This window comes from Sinohyriopsis cumingii, chromosome 4 (genome assembly GCF_028554795.1).
Source record: "Sinohyriopsis cumingii isolate HCF-2022 chromosome 4, ASM2855479v2, whole genome shotgun sequence".
In the NCBI taxonomy this organism is placed as follows: Eukaryota; Metazoa; Mollusca; class Bivalvia; order Unionida; family Unionidae; genus Sinohyriopsis; species Sinohyriopsis cumingii.
In genome coordinates this window covers 130450583-130468540 of record NC_142964.1, presented here as the reverse complement: position 1 = coordinate 130468540, position 17958 = coordinate 130450583, and the positions used below count along the sequence as shown (strand labels likewise).

At 35.3% G+C, this 17958-nt stretch overlaps 1 protein-coding gene across 4 annotated transcripts in view; it reads right to left on the bottom strand.

The window, feature by feature from the left end:
* Positions 1-17958, bottom strand: part of LOC149802094 (long-chain-fatty-acid--CoA ligase ACSBG2-like) — a 155879-nt gene that overhangs the window by 27561 nt on the left and 110360 nt on the right. For all 4 annotated transcript variants that reach the window (XM_089956496.1, XM_089956493.1, XM_089956494.1 and 1 more), the window contains 5 exons: positions 15824-15912; positions 12542-12743; positions 9571-9672; positions 4106-4153; positions 2684-2851 (listed from right to left, as the gene is read on the bottom strand). In XM_089956496.1, coding sequence (XP_089812622.1) covers positions 2684-2851; positions 4106-4153; positions 9571-9672; positions 12542-12743; positions 15824-15912 — 609 coding nt within the window. The remainder of the gene's footprint in view (positions 1-2683; positions 2852-4105; positions 4154-9570; positions 9673-12541; positions 12744-15823; positions 15913-17958) is intronic.

The window sequence follows — 17958 nt, the reverse complement described above, 5'->3', positions numbered from 1 at the left end:
AGCAGCAGTATTTTAATAAGTCTGCTGTGGTAGCCATATTGGAGGTCCAAGCAGCAGCATTTTAATATGTCTGCTGTGGTAGCCATATTGGAGGTCCAAGCAGCAGTATTTTAATATGACTGCTGTGGTAGCCATATTGGAGGTCCAAGCAGCAGTATTTTAATATGTCTGCTGTGGTAGCCATATTGGGGGTCCAAGCAACAGTATTTTAATAAGTCTGCTGTGGTAGCCATATTGGAGGTCCAAGCAACAGCATTTTAATATGTCTGCTGTGGTAGCCATATTGGAGGTCCAAGCAGCAGTATTTTAATATGACCACTGTGGTAGCCATATTGGAGGTTCAATCAGCAGCATTTTAATATGTCTGGTGTGATAGCCATATTGGAGGTCCAAGCAGCAGCATTTTCATTTACTGCCAGCTGGATTTCATAGGAAGTCTTCTGGTAAATACCTACATCAATGACTTTCCATTTCTATGGAACAATGATAGCAATATAATTGCCTTCACACAAGAGGACTCCCTGTCAAATTTGATAAAATTCTTAGAAACAGCTTTTGGAAAGAAATTGTTTCATGATTTTCTGTTTGTAGTAATGGTGTCCATGTCAGATCAGCATGACTGTACAAAATGAAAAAAACCTTCATGCTAGAATGCAATGTCATTTATTAACAATCTCCACTGAATAGTTATGGGAACTTGTTGTTTGAAGGTTATATATTTAAAATGGCACCATGATTTGATGGTGATCTGGCTTCATCTGCACAAAATAAAAAGGACCTCATGTCAGAATGCTCTCTGAAAACATTGGCTGAAATTATTCCACTGAAAATGGGAAATGCTGACAGGATATACTGAAAATGAGAAGATTCTGACAGGATACACTGAACATCAGAAATGCTGACAGGATAAGCTGAAAATGTGAAATGCTGACAGATGATGGATGATTCACACCAGACTCAATGATATATCATTAGCTCATTTACAACCAAGTGAGATGATAGCAAATGTAAAGCCTGACAGAAATTGTTCACTATACATCTATAATTCTGGTTGAAATTTGAAACGAAATGTGTACTGCATACGGCTTTCAATGAAATGTTGACAGCTGAATGCATGTCCTTCATAAATCAAATGGCAATTCTGACAACTGACTGCCTATCCTTCATAAAACAAATGGCAATGTTGACACCTGACTGCCTGTCTTTCATGAAATACATTGTAACGTTGCATCTTGGTGAAAAACTTGTACTGACCTTAGCTTAAGAGTTATTTTTAATATAAGCAGGGTTTGTATGAAACATAGTCTCACTTCTACAAACTACACAATGTGTCCCCCCACCATACACTATACACAAAAACCCAAATAGTGAACTTTGCTACTGGAGAAAGAAATACTTATTTGTCACATTCCTATATAGAAATGATCATGTTTTCTATTGTAGAATACTGGTGCAAGATAGCTCTCTCATACCTCACTCATGACTTTTATCCTGACTGATTGATTATTTTGACTTTCCACTGTAAACAAAGTGCACACAAAGTACCATATCTACTCACTTAAAAGTCAAGTCAAACTATAAACAACAAAGATCCTGATCTGCCATAGCATAATGCACATGCAGATCAGGGTCAATTCTGTTTGTTCTACTGATTACTCCTAACAACCTGCATAGACCCAGATCTTCTGGCACATTATGCAATGGCAGATCTGGGTCTGTGCAGTTTGCAGTTGGGCTCTTCCGAATAAGTGAGTACACATAGTTTTAAAAAAACATAACTATTTACACTTGAACATTCTTCATGTATAATCAAGATAAACACTAACTGCAACATGGCAAACCCTCATATCTGATGCAACATTGTAACACTTAGGTGGAATTTTCCTATCCAGCACCAATGCATAGGAAGGAATTTATTAGTATCCCACTCTGTTGGATTTAAGCTCAACAACAAGAGCCTTTGTCATTTCGCTTTGATCTTATCTTTAAAAATTAACAGTGACCTATTAAACATGCATTAATGATGCATGGCATGCCGTCTAAAAATAAATAATTTGCATTGCTTTTTATGATCCTAAAATAGGCCATCTTAATAATGGCTGATCCAACCACCCACTCCCCAATCCACCACCCTTCTGACTGTAGATTAGAATTTTTTACCTCCCATGAAATGCGTGTGTGTGTGATTTGGATTTTTAACATAGCTTTAACAATTTTTCCAGTCATATTGCTACAATGTCTGCAGTGTGGCAGTTTATAGTGATGTCTAGCACTGGGGCATCATGCCGCAGACATGAAGCATGATGTTCCACCCAGTCACATTATCCTGACACAAGGCTGACCAGTCCTAACACTAATCTCTTAATGCTGAACACCAGGTGAGGCACCTGCTAGTACCATTTTTATAAGTCTTTGGTATGACACAGCTGGGGTTTGAACCCGTGACCTCCTGTATCCAAAGCGGACACTCTAACAACTTAAGCCATCAGAGTGGCCCATGAAATGTAAATTATCCATGTTGTTCATCTGTCTGCGCTTATGTATGTGTGTGTGTCTGTGTGTAATAAAACATGCAATTTCTGTGCCAGTGACTTTAGATCTAATGGCCTGAAGTTTAAGAGTGTTCATTTGGAAATAAACCATATGAAAGATGCATCCCCAATATGCAGGTTAGACAACAAACCTTTAGGGCATCTGGCTGAGCAAAGTAGACAGTACCGCCACAACTGATTGGAACAAATATATCCAGCATCTGGGCTGCAATGTGACTCAAGGGCAGGTAACTCACTAAGCTTTCCATTCCATACTTTAATCCCAGCATCTTGACAGACATTTCTGATGTCCATGTAATCTAAAATGGAATGAGAATAGTTGTTAAAAATTGCTTGCTACATCTAGAAAAGATTTTAAAAAAGTGTTAGTAATAAATATTAACTCTAATTAATCAATTATGGCTTTTTAATGCAAATATACCCAAATCACAAAGATTTAGCTTGATTTTGGTTCAGTAATAACTGAGTAACATAAGTAGGTTATTTAACGCTGCGGGAACTGGAGTAAAGTGCCGTACTCAAGGACACACCATTGGAATTGATCCAGCAGATGTATGGTAGGATCTGACCCTGCACCCTTTCATTTGCAAATCTAGCATGCTAACCACTAAGCCACTGTAGTTTGTAATGAATGATACATAAAACATAGAAATGGAACAATATATGGCTGTAAAATGATTTCTCTCAACTTTTTCTGTCAGAGAAACCAAATAATGTGTAGTATTACTCTGAGCTTATTCAAATTAACATATAACTGTTCTAATGAAAAAAAGTCCAAATTATAATAAACACTTATCATGAATAAACACAAAAGCTGTCAAAGGAAAAGAACAATTTTTTCCCTTACAAGCAAAGCAGTCAATTAAGTTTCTAATTCCAATAAGCTGAAATATACTGCACTATAAATAATACCAACTAATAATGTATTCATTGTATAAAATTTCTAATGCAACATTCCATTTTAACATAAATAATTATTTTTTTTTAATTATGTAAGTTTTGTTTGAAACTGCACTTTGATACAAATCTTTGTACTTTACTGTGAATTAATTTATTTTTGCTGGTATCAATTTTGAAATTCATAGTTTGATGGAAAACCATTATCTTGCCACTACTTAAATCCATTGCTTAGATAATGTGTCTTATTATTTTCATAAAAGAATTATTATTTCTTGGATCTTAAATTCAAGTTTTGAATGACAAACCCCACAAAAACCCATGCAAACCAAACCAAATACAACAAAAACCAATGAAAATCCCACCAAATTCCACAAAACCCAGGAAATACTCCCAATAAATCCATACAAACCCATAAAAAATCCCCCAAATTCCACAAAATCCCAACAAAAATGGAGAATTCACTATTATTGTCAAGATCCAGCATTAAACTATCCCAGCATACAATTTACATAAATGACAAAAATCCACAAAAACCCATGATAAACCCACACCAAATTCTTTAAAAAAAAGAAACCCTACCAAATTCCACAAAGCCCATGAAATTCCAACTATTGGAAAAAAGTCTTACAAATCCACAAATAAAGGGCACTTACATTGTCCTGACTCAGCATGGCCCCTTTAGGGTTACCTGTTGTACCAGACTGAAAGAAAAGGGTATACAGTAATTTCAGAATATCTGATTAAGAAAAAAAAGGAAATCTATGAAAATATAGAACAAGCTGCTTCTTTCTAGAGGCCAACTAGTGGTCCTCCAACATTGTGTTTAAAATTTACAGGTCAAAACATGCAGTGTCAACTAACAGCACTGATAAATCAAGTAAGAATCTCAACAGGTAAAATGCATGCCTTTAAATGTGCACAGCAACTACAGCTCTCTCACAAAGTAATGCAGTAGCTGACTGTGTTATGTACTGAACTGTGTTATAAGATCTGTGTTACATACTGAACCATGTTATAATAAGATCTGCATTATGTACAAAACCATGTTAAAACAAGATCTGTGTTATGTACAGAACCATGTTATAATAAGATTTGTGTTATATATAATACCATGATATAATGAAAACAAGGCTTGAAACAAGAATGATCACATTTGTTAAAAGAATAGTATTTTGAACAGTGTTATAATAAGATCTGTATTATGTACAAAACCATGTTAAAACAAATTCTGTGTTATGTACAGAACCATGTTATAATTAGATTTGTGTTATATATAATACCATGATATAATGAAAACAAGGCTAGAAACAAGAATGATCACATTTGTTAAAATAATAGTATTTTGAAAAGGAAATAGAGATATAACTTTAAGCTTTACATTCTTTTCATTCAACCTATATTGTTATAGATAGGTATGATAAAGCGGTTCATAGTGGATCCATGTTATAACCTGAAAGGGCCTTTTGTTATAACCTGAAAGGGCCTTTTGTTATAACCTGAAAGGGCCTTTTATTAACATGAAGGAAAGCTGTAACTTCATAATGATGGGCAGTTCACCCAGGTGTAATGTTTTGGCCTATTTAAAAGAGTACAAGTTCTTTTTCATCCAAACTTTAAATATCTCTAACACTGCTTTCTCATCTGGCCCCTCCTACATAAAACATGACTCAACTTTCTGTCATGGAACAATTACATACATTCAACCAGTTTTTCAAATCAGAATTGCAAGATGTGAAAAGAAAGGAAGTGATATTAATCAAATATTGATGTATTAAAAGAAATTCAAATTTATGTTCTGTGATTAACTTTCATTGGTAGAGCAAAAAGGATGCATTTCAGGACAACAGGCTACACTACAAGTAGGGCAACAGGGTACATCTCCATGCCATTTCCTTCAAGGGATGGCACTCTTACTGCTGTACCTTTGAAGTGACATTCTTTCATTCTTTATTTAACACATCTCACCCAGGGTGGTAAAACAGAATTAAAGACTTGTACAAGAAGACATGTTTGCTGAGCTGCCAAACCAACTTTTGAAGTAAAATGTTTCTTCAACAATACTTACCTGATCTTAATACTTTATGAGTATGACAACTACATTTTTAGCAATAAAAAGCTATGTCACCTGTACACATAGATGGGAGTAAGACAAGAGTGATCTCCCCTTTGATAAATTGACTGGTACCAAATTCTATCTATAATTCAGTTACTACTGCAGCTGAAATGTAATCTGACTGCTTAAGATGCAATTATGAGGAGGATGGTAGGATGTATTTATTATCAAAAAAACATTTTATTTCAATGATTGGTTTCCTCTTCTAATATGCCATCTGATCATTATATCTTATGTAAGAGATTGAGGGACTTACATCCCCTATCCCCAGAGAAGGCCCCATTTGTGGTCCCCTAAGGTATATAAATCAGAAACAAGTCTTGTGAAATATATTTGCTAGAGTAGTTATGTCATATTCCTATACGTGACTAATAGGGAAAAATAACCCCGAAATAAAGACACTTCCAAATCCATTGCATGTCAAAAGTGGCTGCATCATTGAGAAGCTTGTGAACAAACAACCCATGTAGGTAACACATCATACTGCAACTATTTGCCTCACCAGCTCAAACAGGACCTTGTGGGATGAAAGATCTCTCAGGTAAAGTGTAAAGAATGTTATATGCCCTCCATCCCTTAATGACAGGAAACAGTTGCACTGGAATGCTTTGCTTGTCACTAATGCAGCCAAACCTTATGAGCCAAAAGGTGTCAGAAATTCATTTGGTTTTGAGTTAGTTCTCTGTATAATTGGTGCTATTAGAGTGTTTTGGTTTTCTCGCGTGAGGGACTCTAATTCATGCTTTTAGAATATTTGGCCTACTCAGCTGAGCAAATCTGAATCATGTGCTTTTAAGTGTTAGGCCTTCATATCCGAGTCATTTTGACTCATATGCTTTTAGAGTGTTAGCCCTTCTTATCTGAGTCATTTAGACTCATGCTTTTAGAGTGTTAGGCCTTCATATCTGAGTCATTTAGACTTGTATGCTTTTAGAGTGTTTGGCCTTCTTGCCCGAGTGAATATGACTCATGTTTTTGAGTGTTCTGCCTTCTCACCTGAGAGACTCTGATTCACATGCCTGTAAAGTGTTAGGCCTTCTCATCTGAGTGACTCTGCACCACTTGTTCTGTGAAATGTTTGTCAGTAAGGATTTTTATTTGATATGATCAAGAAATGCTGATTGAACAGTTCCAGAATTGGATGAAACACTTGCAGTCTATGTTTCTTGAGCAGGGGAGAAAGGTCAACAGTTTTCCTTGTTTATGTTTCCACTGCCAAGCCTAATACCTAACTGTGCATGATTTGTTCAGCATGAGGAAGTGTTTAGGATCAGACCACTCTGATTCCCTCACTTTTTGCAGGGGAATTGATGGTAATACACATGAATCTTGACCATTCCAGTTCATGAAAATAGAGTGTGCATATGCTACAATTTCTCATTCTTCCACCTTCACAGCCATAATTACAGCAGAGGATAAGGGGGAAACAAATACCATGTTCCTTAATGCAAAATGAACAATTTTGTTGTAACTATTCTAAGCCATAGTGCCCGGATGAAAAGGTTGAGTGAGTACCACTGGCCTTTGGCAACAAGAATGATCTGGAATAAAATCCCAGTGTTGATTCTGCATCAAGACATCCAATTTGTATCAGTTCCTTGGGATGTCTGTTATGATGGGTAATGTTAAATAATGTGGTAAGGGCACATAATGTGGTGCTGGAACCTCTCCAAAACAATCTCTATTGTCCACAGATCAGTGTCTGCTATTATGTGGAGAAGTAAAATCCTTCCAAGGTGGGCAAGGCAGTATAATCATGACATCATGGACTGGATTTTGACACCATGACATCATGGACTGGATTTTGACACCATGACATCACGGACTGGATTTTGACTTCATGACATCATGGACTGGATTTTGACATCATGACATCATGGACTGGATTTCGACACCATGACATCATGGACTGGACTTGGCTGGGTTGATAAGCCATGAATGAAATTGCCAGAGCTGCTTGACAGGAGTCCATGACGGCCAGGGACTAATGGCCAGGGACCAATAGAAGTCTGTAATGGCTCCAGGGGTTGCAGGAAACCACCACAGCAGCAAGCTGATATGACACCATGAAACCTATGGACCATTATGAGTCTGGGATATCATTGGAATGAGAACTGACATGGGTCCAACATGCCACCAGGATTAAAAGGATTCATCATGACACTTGACTGATGTGGAACTGTAATGGCACTAGATTGATATGGGTGGCAAAAAGCCAAACTGGGTCCTTCATGACACTGTGCTGAGTACAGACTCTATTCTTTAATATCAGTGTCAGATTTATGGTGCTTGCATGTTAAATTGATAACCATTATTGGTCTCTTCAGGCATTTAACTGAGACTGAGACAGAGTGAGTATTGACTCTATTTGGTCCAGCTACGACAAAGACAGGTCATACTTATTCCATGTTGCTGTCAATACCATGATGCTGGGATGGGTATGAAATATTATGTGACCATGACTGGTCCTTCCTTGCATCAGTTCAGGCCATATCAATGCTGGTATTGGCCACAGTCAATCAACCCCATCCTCAGTGGTTTTGTTTCCTCACTTTCCCTTTGGCCCAAGTGCAATGTTCCACCAGACGGACACTCCTAGATCTAGTCCATCATGCATAAATGTTGCAAGTGTGACTCAAATAGCACCCCATACATTTCAGACATGTAACATGGTTATATGTCAAAAACTTAAAGTATTTCACTCAGCAGACTGAGTGCTGCATATTAAGTTGAAAACTATAAGGAGCAAAAGGAAATATGAAACCAGTCAAGCATCATGTTTACTTACCATGAAGAGATTGCTAGTGATGAAAACAAATGTCTACAAAAATTACAAGAATGACCTTGCATTATACAATGTTAGATAATTATTGACATAATTCATTTGCAAGGCCAAGTATACATTTGACTGAGAATACTAACAACCATAAAGTATGTAACTAAACTATGATATCTATCTTGCTTGATGAAGTCAAAAAGTGCTTGCTTCATGGAGTTAAAAAGTGAGAATCTTTGTCTCAAACAGAATACAGAAATATAGATGGAACAAACTTACAGTGACAAAACTTCTCAAAAGGTTTGAAAGGGACAAATTTAAAATGGTTTTGCATGATTTCTAAAACAGCATGCTTCCTACCACCAGTGATTTGGAGCCAATCCAAGGAGAGGTCATTCTTGTCTGACTCCCATCTATAGGGGAAGATGACTTGTAGATTTTTATAGTGTTAAAAACTAGCTTGAGAAGACTGAATTTAGTTGTCAAACTCCAAAATCTATCATGATCAAGTGATATTTAAGAAAGACAAATAGGAATCCCAGCTTTAGAAAGTTAGAACATCTGGACATAAGAATAGGAATAGTTTACATTTTGGTCTAACAATTTATTTTAAGCATTAAATCTTTGCGCTTTACTGTGTGGATTTTGGTTTAAATGTGTTTTGTTCAATAATTCTTCTGCTTTGTGCTTTAGAGTGTGGATTTTGGTTTAAATGTGTTTTGTACAATAATCTTTCTGCTTTGTGCTTTACCGTGTGGATTTTGATTTAAATGTGTTTTGTACAATAATCTTTCCCACTGTGTGATATGATGAAGCTCTTCAAAAAAAGACTGCAAAAGTGTTGACTTTGTCCAGTGTCAATGCCTTGCATGTTTCATCTGCAGTATTTTTTCCATCAAGGTTTAACCCTCATCAGCCGCTTTTGGTTTGACATCTTTCTTGAAATTTTTCAGCAGAATCAGAATTGAGACATTACAAGCATTTCTGGGGTCTAGATGAACCAGTCATCAAGTTGAGGTTTGCCTCTATAAAATTACTAAAATTACACCTTACATGAAAAGGAGAATTTGTCAGATGCAATAGAAATGACATAATTTGAAGTTAAAAATAGGAATGATTCTACTAAACATTGCTATGTTTGCAAAGTACTACAAGACAAGGGATATGGCAATTGTAATTTAAGGCAGAAAAACATAACTGCATAGTTGTTTCCCTTTCTTCAAACCTACTGTGTAGATAAGAGTACAGCACTTGTTAGGTGCCTGGATTGCCAGTCGTTCCTTCAGCATGGAATCTGATACATCATTGGACAATTTCATTAACTCTTCCCACTGCAAATGAAGACAAACATGTTAATCAATGAAATATTAAAGAAAATATATGGTAGAACTTAAGAAAATCTGCAAAGTATGGGATCATAAATCTTAACCAATATTCAATGTAAAATTATGGTCTCAATAAACCTAAGAAAAGTACACAACATTTGACAGGCAGAATAGACAGTTTGACTGGTTTTGTCAGTACCCTTCACAGTTTGACTGGTTTTGTCAATACCCTAAGAAAAGTACACATCAATATTCTAAGAAAGGTACACAACATCTAACACAGAATAGGCAGTTTGACTGGTTTCATCAATGCTTGTTTTCTTCAAGTTTTCTGTATTAGCAAGAAAGTAAACATTACACTCAAGGTGTAATATGTCAAACAAGTACAGCACTATTATCTTCTTGTATCACCCAAGGTTTTGTTGCATTTCAAAATAAGATCTGGCCTAATTATAGTACCAGATATCAAATGCTGATTTTTTTTAAGGTAAGTTTATTTCCCAATCAGCAATTTTAAGAGTTCTATCAGGCCACAGCTGTATGTGTTGTTACACCAGATATGCTTTCAACAGCAACTACAATGCATTTTACTTAAAACAATTAAGAGCTGAACTTTGTATTTTATAGAATTCATGAAGACTGAAAATCAATTATACACTGCATGAACGGATGTAACCAAGCAAAGGCCATTCATACAAATAGCCATTATACAACAATTGAATCTCATGTAGTCAATAACAAAACTACATTTTCACCATTTTTTACAAATATTGTCAAAGCACACAAGGGTGCATAAATACAAAAGTAGTTCCCTTCTGATATATGAACTAATAACTTCTAGTTTTCTGCATCACATCTTGCATTTTAACCAATCTAAATACTTTTTATAAAGGCAATATAAATTTGCTAATTACTTGTCAAAAAATCCATTAATTACTTGCTGAATGCATAATTTGGCTCCCAACACCTTCCCAAATCATAATTTCCTTTTGAATAAGAATTTATTGTAGTAATCAATAAGGTGTCAAAAACCTTCAATTTACTGTGTAAGGTATAATTTGATGACAACATGTTATCAATATGACATCATGATTTTTCACCTGTCAATTAATGCTTTTAGTATCAAAGTCAAATAGGTAATCAAAAAGGTGTAAAGATTCACCCATCAATTACTGTGTAGTTAGTATCCATGTCCAAAACAGGTAATTAATAAGGTGTCAAGATTTGCCTGTCAAATGACTGCAAGTTAGTTTCATATCAAAATCCAAACAGGAAATCACTAAAGTGTCATGATTACCTGTCAATTACTGCATATGTCAGTATGCAAATCCAAAATGGTAAATAATGAAATGTCAAGATTTGCTAGCTAATTACTAAGTCAGCATCCCAATCCAAGCAAATAATCCATTAAGATGTCAAGATTCACCTGTAAATTACTGTTTTAAGCTATTATCAAAGTCCAAACAGGTATTCAATTAGGTGTCAAGATTAGTTTGTTAATTACCATACTTGTAACACATTACACAAGCAGAAACATTCAATCAGATCCAATTACAGAGCAACTTTCTTGAAACTGAGTGACCAAAGCCTTACTAATAACTATTTTAGACAACTAAAATTTATTCATTGGCAATTGAAATCTTTTGTAAGTAGCCAATTCCTATAGGAAAAAAATAACAAGAGACCAAAGCAGATCTAAAATCACTCATCTGACTGACATATACCCAATAACCAATATGAAAGTGGAGTTGGTCAAGAAATCTGTGACAGTAGGATGCTTTCTGTAGACATGCCATCCAGTTCAGTAGACATTCTGTAATTCTGTTGATTGCATGTATTATGAAATTAATTATTTCAAGGTTTCTCTTTTTTTGCATCGCCATACACATCTAAAGATACATCAACATCATTTGTACTGAAAGACCTTGATGCCAGTATGCTTTCTGTCAATAATTCTGTTATGGGGTTTGTTTGTTGTTTAGTTTTTTTGTATGGTTATTATTTCTTTTGAAAATAGCTTTGTTTATGTATTTTATATATATTTTGGAACGCCACCATAAATAATGGCAGCTTGGCATCATCTGTATAAATTTGAAAGCCCTTTATGTCTTTAAATTTTGCTAAGCAGATTTTGAGAAGTGGTTGTTTGAAGGTTTTTCTTTTCTTAGTAATGGTGTCAGAATGGTCTCTTTCATACACAAGAAGCTGTCCATGGACTGCACCTTGAGTTATATCCCAAATCTAAAGAGGGTGCAATAAAATGGTATTGCAATAAGAAAGTATAAAGTTTAAATACTGAAGCTAACCTGGGATGTGATGAACATACCAGATGCTTGGATGGAGGTATGGATGGATGGACATGTCAAGCTTCTGAAAGGTGGAATCAACAAATATTGAAAGCCCTCTATGCAGAAATGATTTATATCAAATTTGGTCAATATAAGATGAGAGGTGTTTGAGCAAAAGTTGCCTACAGGTTGTTTTTTTTAAAATAATGGTAAGGATATTTGCTAGTCAATTAAAGAATTACCATCAGGCCATGCTAGAGAGACACTACTATGGGAAGATGATATGGTAAATGAATGTCAAACTGCATACAGTAAAAATTCCTTATATGTATAAAATTCCATAAATATATAAAAAGACTTTTGCTTCAAGAAAACACAATATACTATAAATCAAATGTCCACGTATTATCCACTCTCTACAAGAAGGTTAAATGTCCTTTAAAGAATTAAACAGATGTGTAACTTTATCCTATCAGACAACTCTGTTATCTGTAACAGAGTCATACTCTGTACTACAGAAATGAAGTGTCAATGGCAAGCATCTGATCTGTGTGAATGGGTCTAGATATAGCCTTTAAAGTGCTTACAGAGTATACATTGTTCCTCTTCTCAGCAACCTCCCCGGTGTACTGTATGACTGCCTTGAGGTGTGGCAGTTTATCCCACACCTTTAGTATCTTTTGAAGCTGCTGGTGATTCTCCACCACAATAATGTTTGCCTTACAGCTACTGGCCACATACTCACATGCCTCTGGATTGTTGGTTGCATAGATCCCAGTGGCAAGACCGCTGATGGGTATTAAAAATCATTATTAAACTACATAAACTTTTACAAATTCCATCCATAACTTTATTGAACATGCTGGGTCATAGTTCTATTTCAAGCAGTGAAGACATTTGGTTTACTTGGCTCTTATCCCAGACCCATGCTAGAACTAATGATTTGTGTTCTTTTTTAAATAAAGTTTAGAAAATTTTTAGAATGGATTTTATTATGCTTTAATGTGACATCCTGAAAACCAGTGCAGTTTAATAATTCTATCCACTGTCAAATTTAAAGGAGCTACAAGGTCAAATGATGAGTCAATCACATAGTTGAGTGATTGATTAGCAACTTCTGACTGGTTAATACCTTTGACTACCAACTTCTGATTGGTCAATATTAAAAGTATGGATTGCAAATTCTGAGAATTTACCTTAGTTAATATTAATGACATGTTAATCAACTGTTGAGAAAAGTAGAGTACCTGAAAACAAGAGGCCCAAGAGGATGGCTGATCCTGCTCATCTGGCAACTGATATCAGATCTGCAACCATTTAGTCAGGAGTACAACACTTAACCACTTAAATATTTGACCACTGTTTCTTTTGTTGGGGAAGTGATTGGTTTACAAGTTATGACTTGTCCTTTGTCCAATGCATACAATGTAGAAACTAGTGGGAATAAAACGATTTGGAGGACATAGTTGGTACACTGTCATTTATCTTCATTCCTTAAGATTCCAAATATAAGCATCAATTTCTATGCCTACAAAGGAAAAGTCATTGATACAGACAGCATTGTCTTCTGGATGATACAAACAGTATTGACCCCTGGATGATACAAACAGCATTGTCCCCTGGGTGATACAAACAGCACTGTCCACTGGATAATACAAACAGCATTGTCCTCTGGATCTCTCTCTACCCCACTGAGGACTAAGGACCAGATTCATAAGGTGTATACAATTATTGGGCATTACAGAGGGACATTTCTGTAGTTAGTATAATGCTGGGTCTTTCTTTATCTTCTACTGTAAATCATTCAGTTCCCTACACAGAGGAACTAAAGTAGTTCATTGGTTAAAAGTTCAAAACATGATTCAGTAGTTGCAGATCTGATCCACTTAGAATGACTGCCAAATTTCTCTTGATTTTTTTAAAAAGATCATGGGTTTCTTAGCACTTAAATAATTAACTCTAGAAGTGTTTCAGGAGGTAAGCTAATTGTGGGTTTTTTAAAAAATTTTATAACAGCTAAAACTACAAAACACATTTTTCAAATGGAAAGAACCATGACAATACATGAATTCAATTGCTGTGTTTTGCATTTTATGTATGTTCTTTTGTATTTATTTTATGAAGAAAAGATACAAAGCAATCGTTCTCTTCTTTACACTGTAACAAAACCTGAAAACCCAATTTCAATAAATTCATTTCCATTTTCTTCCAAATGAGTGAAAACAAAAGAAAATAACTGACGGAAATGATAATTGTGAAATCTGAATGTGTTCAGCTGAGACCAGAAATGAAAAATAAGGAGATGACAGATGGAATGCAAATTTGAATGGAGAACAAACAGAATGGATGACAGATGGAATGCAAATTTGAATGGAGAACAAACATAATGGATGACAGATGGAATGCAAATTGGAATGGAGAACAAATAGAATGGAAGACAGATGAATAGCAAACAAAATATAGATTTGGTAAAATTATCTGCCTTAGACTGTATATCAAAAACAGGTGTTTAGCATCCTTGTAAACATGAGGGACATTATGACATTATACTAACAAGAGAATTATTAATGAAAATATTTTTGTTACCAAGGAATTTGTATGTAACATGAGCCCCCTTGCTAAAAGGTGCACATTTGGGATAGCCGACCATGTAAAGTGTGTGTGATTTGGATTCTTAACATAGCTTTAATATTTTTCAAGAATATATCACTACAATGTCTGCAGTGTAGCAGTTTATGGTGATGTCTAGTACTGGGGCATCATGCCGCAGGCATGTAGAATAATGCCCCACCCAATCACATTATCCTGACACCAGGCTGACCAATCCTAACACAAACCCCTTAATCCCTTAATGCTGAACACCTAGCAAGGCAGCTGTTAGTACCATTTTTATGTCTTTTGGTATGACTCGGACAGGGTTCAAACCCACAACCTCCTGCATCCAAGGCAGATGCTCTAAAAACTAGACCATCAGAGCAGTTCCAACCATGTACAGAATGGAATGAATGATTGATGCCAAGGCAATGGGTGTTAAGAGTACTGCAAAATGGTGTCATTATGACTGATTCATACTTGACTAGACAGGATTCAACCCTCTTACCTACTGGAGGTGAGTCCAAGCTAATAAGTAAGCCACCATGAGGAGGGGAAGTATCGATACAAATAAACAACTCACGATGATGCATCAAAGTTTCATCAGTTTGAAGTTTTCTTAGTCTTGATATAACAAGATTAAACATATGAAGATGAAACCAATAAATGTCTGAAATTACAAACAATACTCCTCAAACCAGCATGAAAATTAGGTGATAGTGACCTAGTTTTGATATGGCTGAGTACTCTTCCACATAACAAATGGGTTCATTACACTGAATATGTACCAAATGGATAGCTGAAACGTTAGTCAAGGGTGAACAGCAGGTCAAAGTGACCTAGTTTTTGTGTGGTAGAGTTAGTCTCCATAAGATTTATCTGCATACAATTTTCATGATTGTAGGTGAAATAGGAGCCAAGATACTGAAACGATAAGAAACAAATGAATACATGAATGGACAAGGCATTTTATCCACTTCAAAATCTGTTGATGAGGAAAAAAGGTGATGTGAACATTCCTAAACAAATTCAATGAATAAAAAGAACCCCGACCTGATCCCAATTCATGTGACACTACATATTCAAATGGACAGATGAACAAATGAATAGAGAGACAGGTGGACAAACATTATTACTACAGGATTCAAGCTACTTCATAATGGAAAAAAAAAATTAAAATCAAAGGACAAATGCTTTCAACTTGTATGTACTAAATACAAAGTTAAAAATGTTTAGAATACATGTTTTGTGTGTATGCAGGTCTAAGACAAACTTACCCTGCAAATATTGCTCCCAGGCATGATAGGAACCATTCTGGGGAATTGAAACCCAGGATACCCACACCATGACTTGGTTCCAGGCCAAGCTGGAAAACGAATGAAAAAAATCACATAAATGTCAGAACAATTTATAAATTAAGGTTTTGATTTCATAAAAGTTTGAAAACAAATATTAAGATTTACTAAAAAATTTGAAATGAAATACTTCCAATTCTAACTCCATGGAATTTTCAGGTCCAACTACTTTTCTTCTTCAAAATAGTCTTACACACTTTCAAAATATTCCAACACATTTTCAAAATGTTCCTACACATTTTCAAAACATTCCTACACATTTTCAAAATGTTCCTACACATTTTCAAAATATTCCTACACATTTTGAAAATATTCCTACACATTTTTAAGGCATTTTGCTTGAGTGGAACTATGGATTGAAAGAGCTTAAATCTGTGTTACTTTCAAAGTTTCATAAGTCCAGGCCTGATGGCTTTAACTGATGGGTTACCAAGCTCCACCTGACTACCACCAGCTATCAGTCAATCACTGTCAAATGAAACTCTTGCTGAAGGCTGACCAATCTCAATTCAGACAATGTGTGAAACATTATGTAATTGTGCCTGGGGTGCAAATATTGTCCTACTCTTTAGCAGCAAAGTTTATACGAGACCTATTCAGTTTATAAAATGTATAACATTACTATACTTCATCCAAAGTTTACCACCTCCTGAAAATTACTGTTACAGTGGTCAAATTTTAAAGAATCTATACCATCTCCTGAAAATTACTGTTACAGTGGTCGAATTTTAAAGAATCTATACCATCTCCTGAAAATTACTGTTACAGTGGTCAAATTTTAAAGAATCTATACCATCTCCTGAAAATTACTGCTACAGTGGTCAAATTTTAAAGAATCTATACCATCTCCTGAAAATTACTGTTACAGTGGTCGAATTTTAAAGAATCTATACCATCTCCTGAAAATTACTGTTACAGTGGTCAAATTTTAAAGAATCTATACCATCTCCTGAAAATTACTGTTACAGTGGTCGAATTTTAAAGAATCTATACCATCTCCTGAAAATAACTGCTACAGTGGTCAAATTTTAAAGAATCTATACCATCTCCTGAAAATTACTGTTACAGGGGTCAAATTTTAAAGAATCTATACCATCTCCTGAAAATTACTGTTACAGTGGTCAAATTTTCAAAGGAAAGCTGATTTTATAGAAAAAGCTATGCTCAATGGGTAGGTCAGTTCAGAACTTTCATTTATCATTTGCATCAATTTATATGCATTGTAAACTCCATGAAGTAAAACACGTTGGTCTTTCCAGGAAGCCACTGTGAAAAAGTAGAAATAAAGTAGGGCTACTTTTTAAAAGTAGAGGAAAAAAAAAAGGGGCGGGGGGTATTTTATACAGAAAACAGCCTGAAATTTATGTAAATGAACAAATAAAACCTCCAAGTCACAGACTCGTACTTGAATTCACTTTGCTATGTGCATTCATGCACTTTGCTATGGGCATTCATGCAGTATGTAACATTTTCAAAATGCAATTGGAAAAGAAACAACAGCGGGGATAATAACAACAGTTTGGAACTAGTAGAGAAATATATGGAGACTTACACCAAAAGCTGGAAAATGAGGAAAAGAAGGATAAAACAGAGCCACTGGAAAGTGTGTGTATGATTGTATGCAAGGGGTTTAAAGGCACATTAGCACACTCCTGGCTATAAAGTGTCCAGTAACATTTACATTTCAAAATCAGTAAAAGTATAATAAAAAACATGCTTAAAGATAAACCCTTCAAAAACAAAATAAACATTTATTCCCATGACATACAGCAAGCCATATATAGAAACTTCCCATGCCTTACTTTGAAGCAAAAGTTATTCTACAAAAACCAATTTCTTTAAGCTACAATAACCTGGCCTTTTACTTTTTGACTGCAAAATCAATCAGCCTCTTCCTCACTTTATACACAAGCCTTCCCAAACCTCTGTTCATGATAAGAGGTCAAAAAATAAAATTATGCAAGACCCATTTTTGTTATTTTTGTTGCATTAACATTGACCTTTTACCTTTTAACCCCATTAACATTGACCTTTTACCTTTTAACCCCATTATTGAA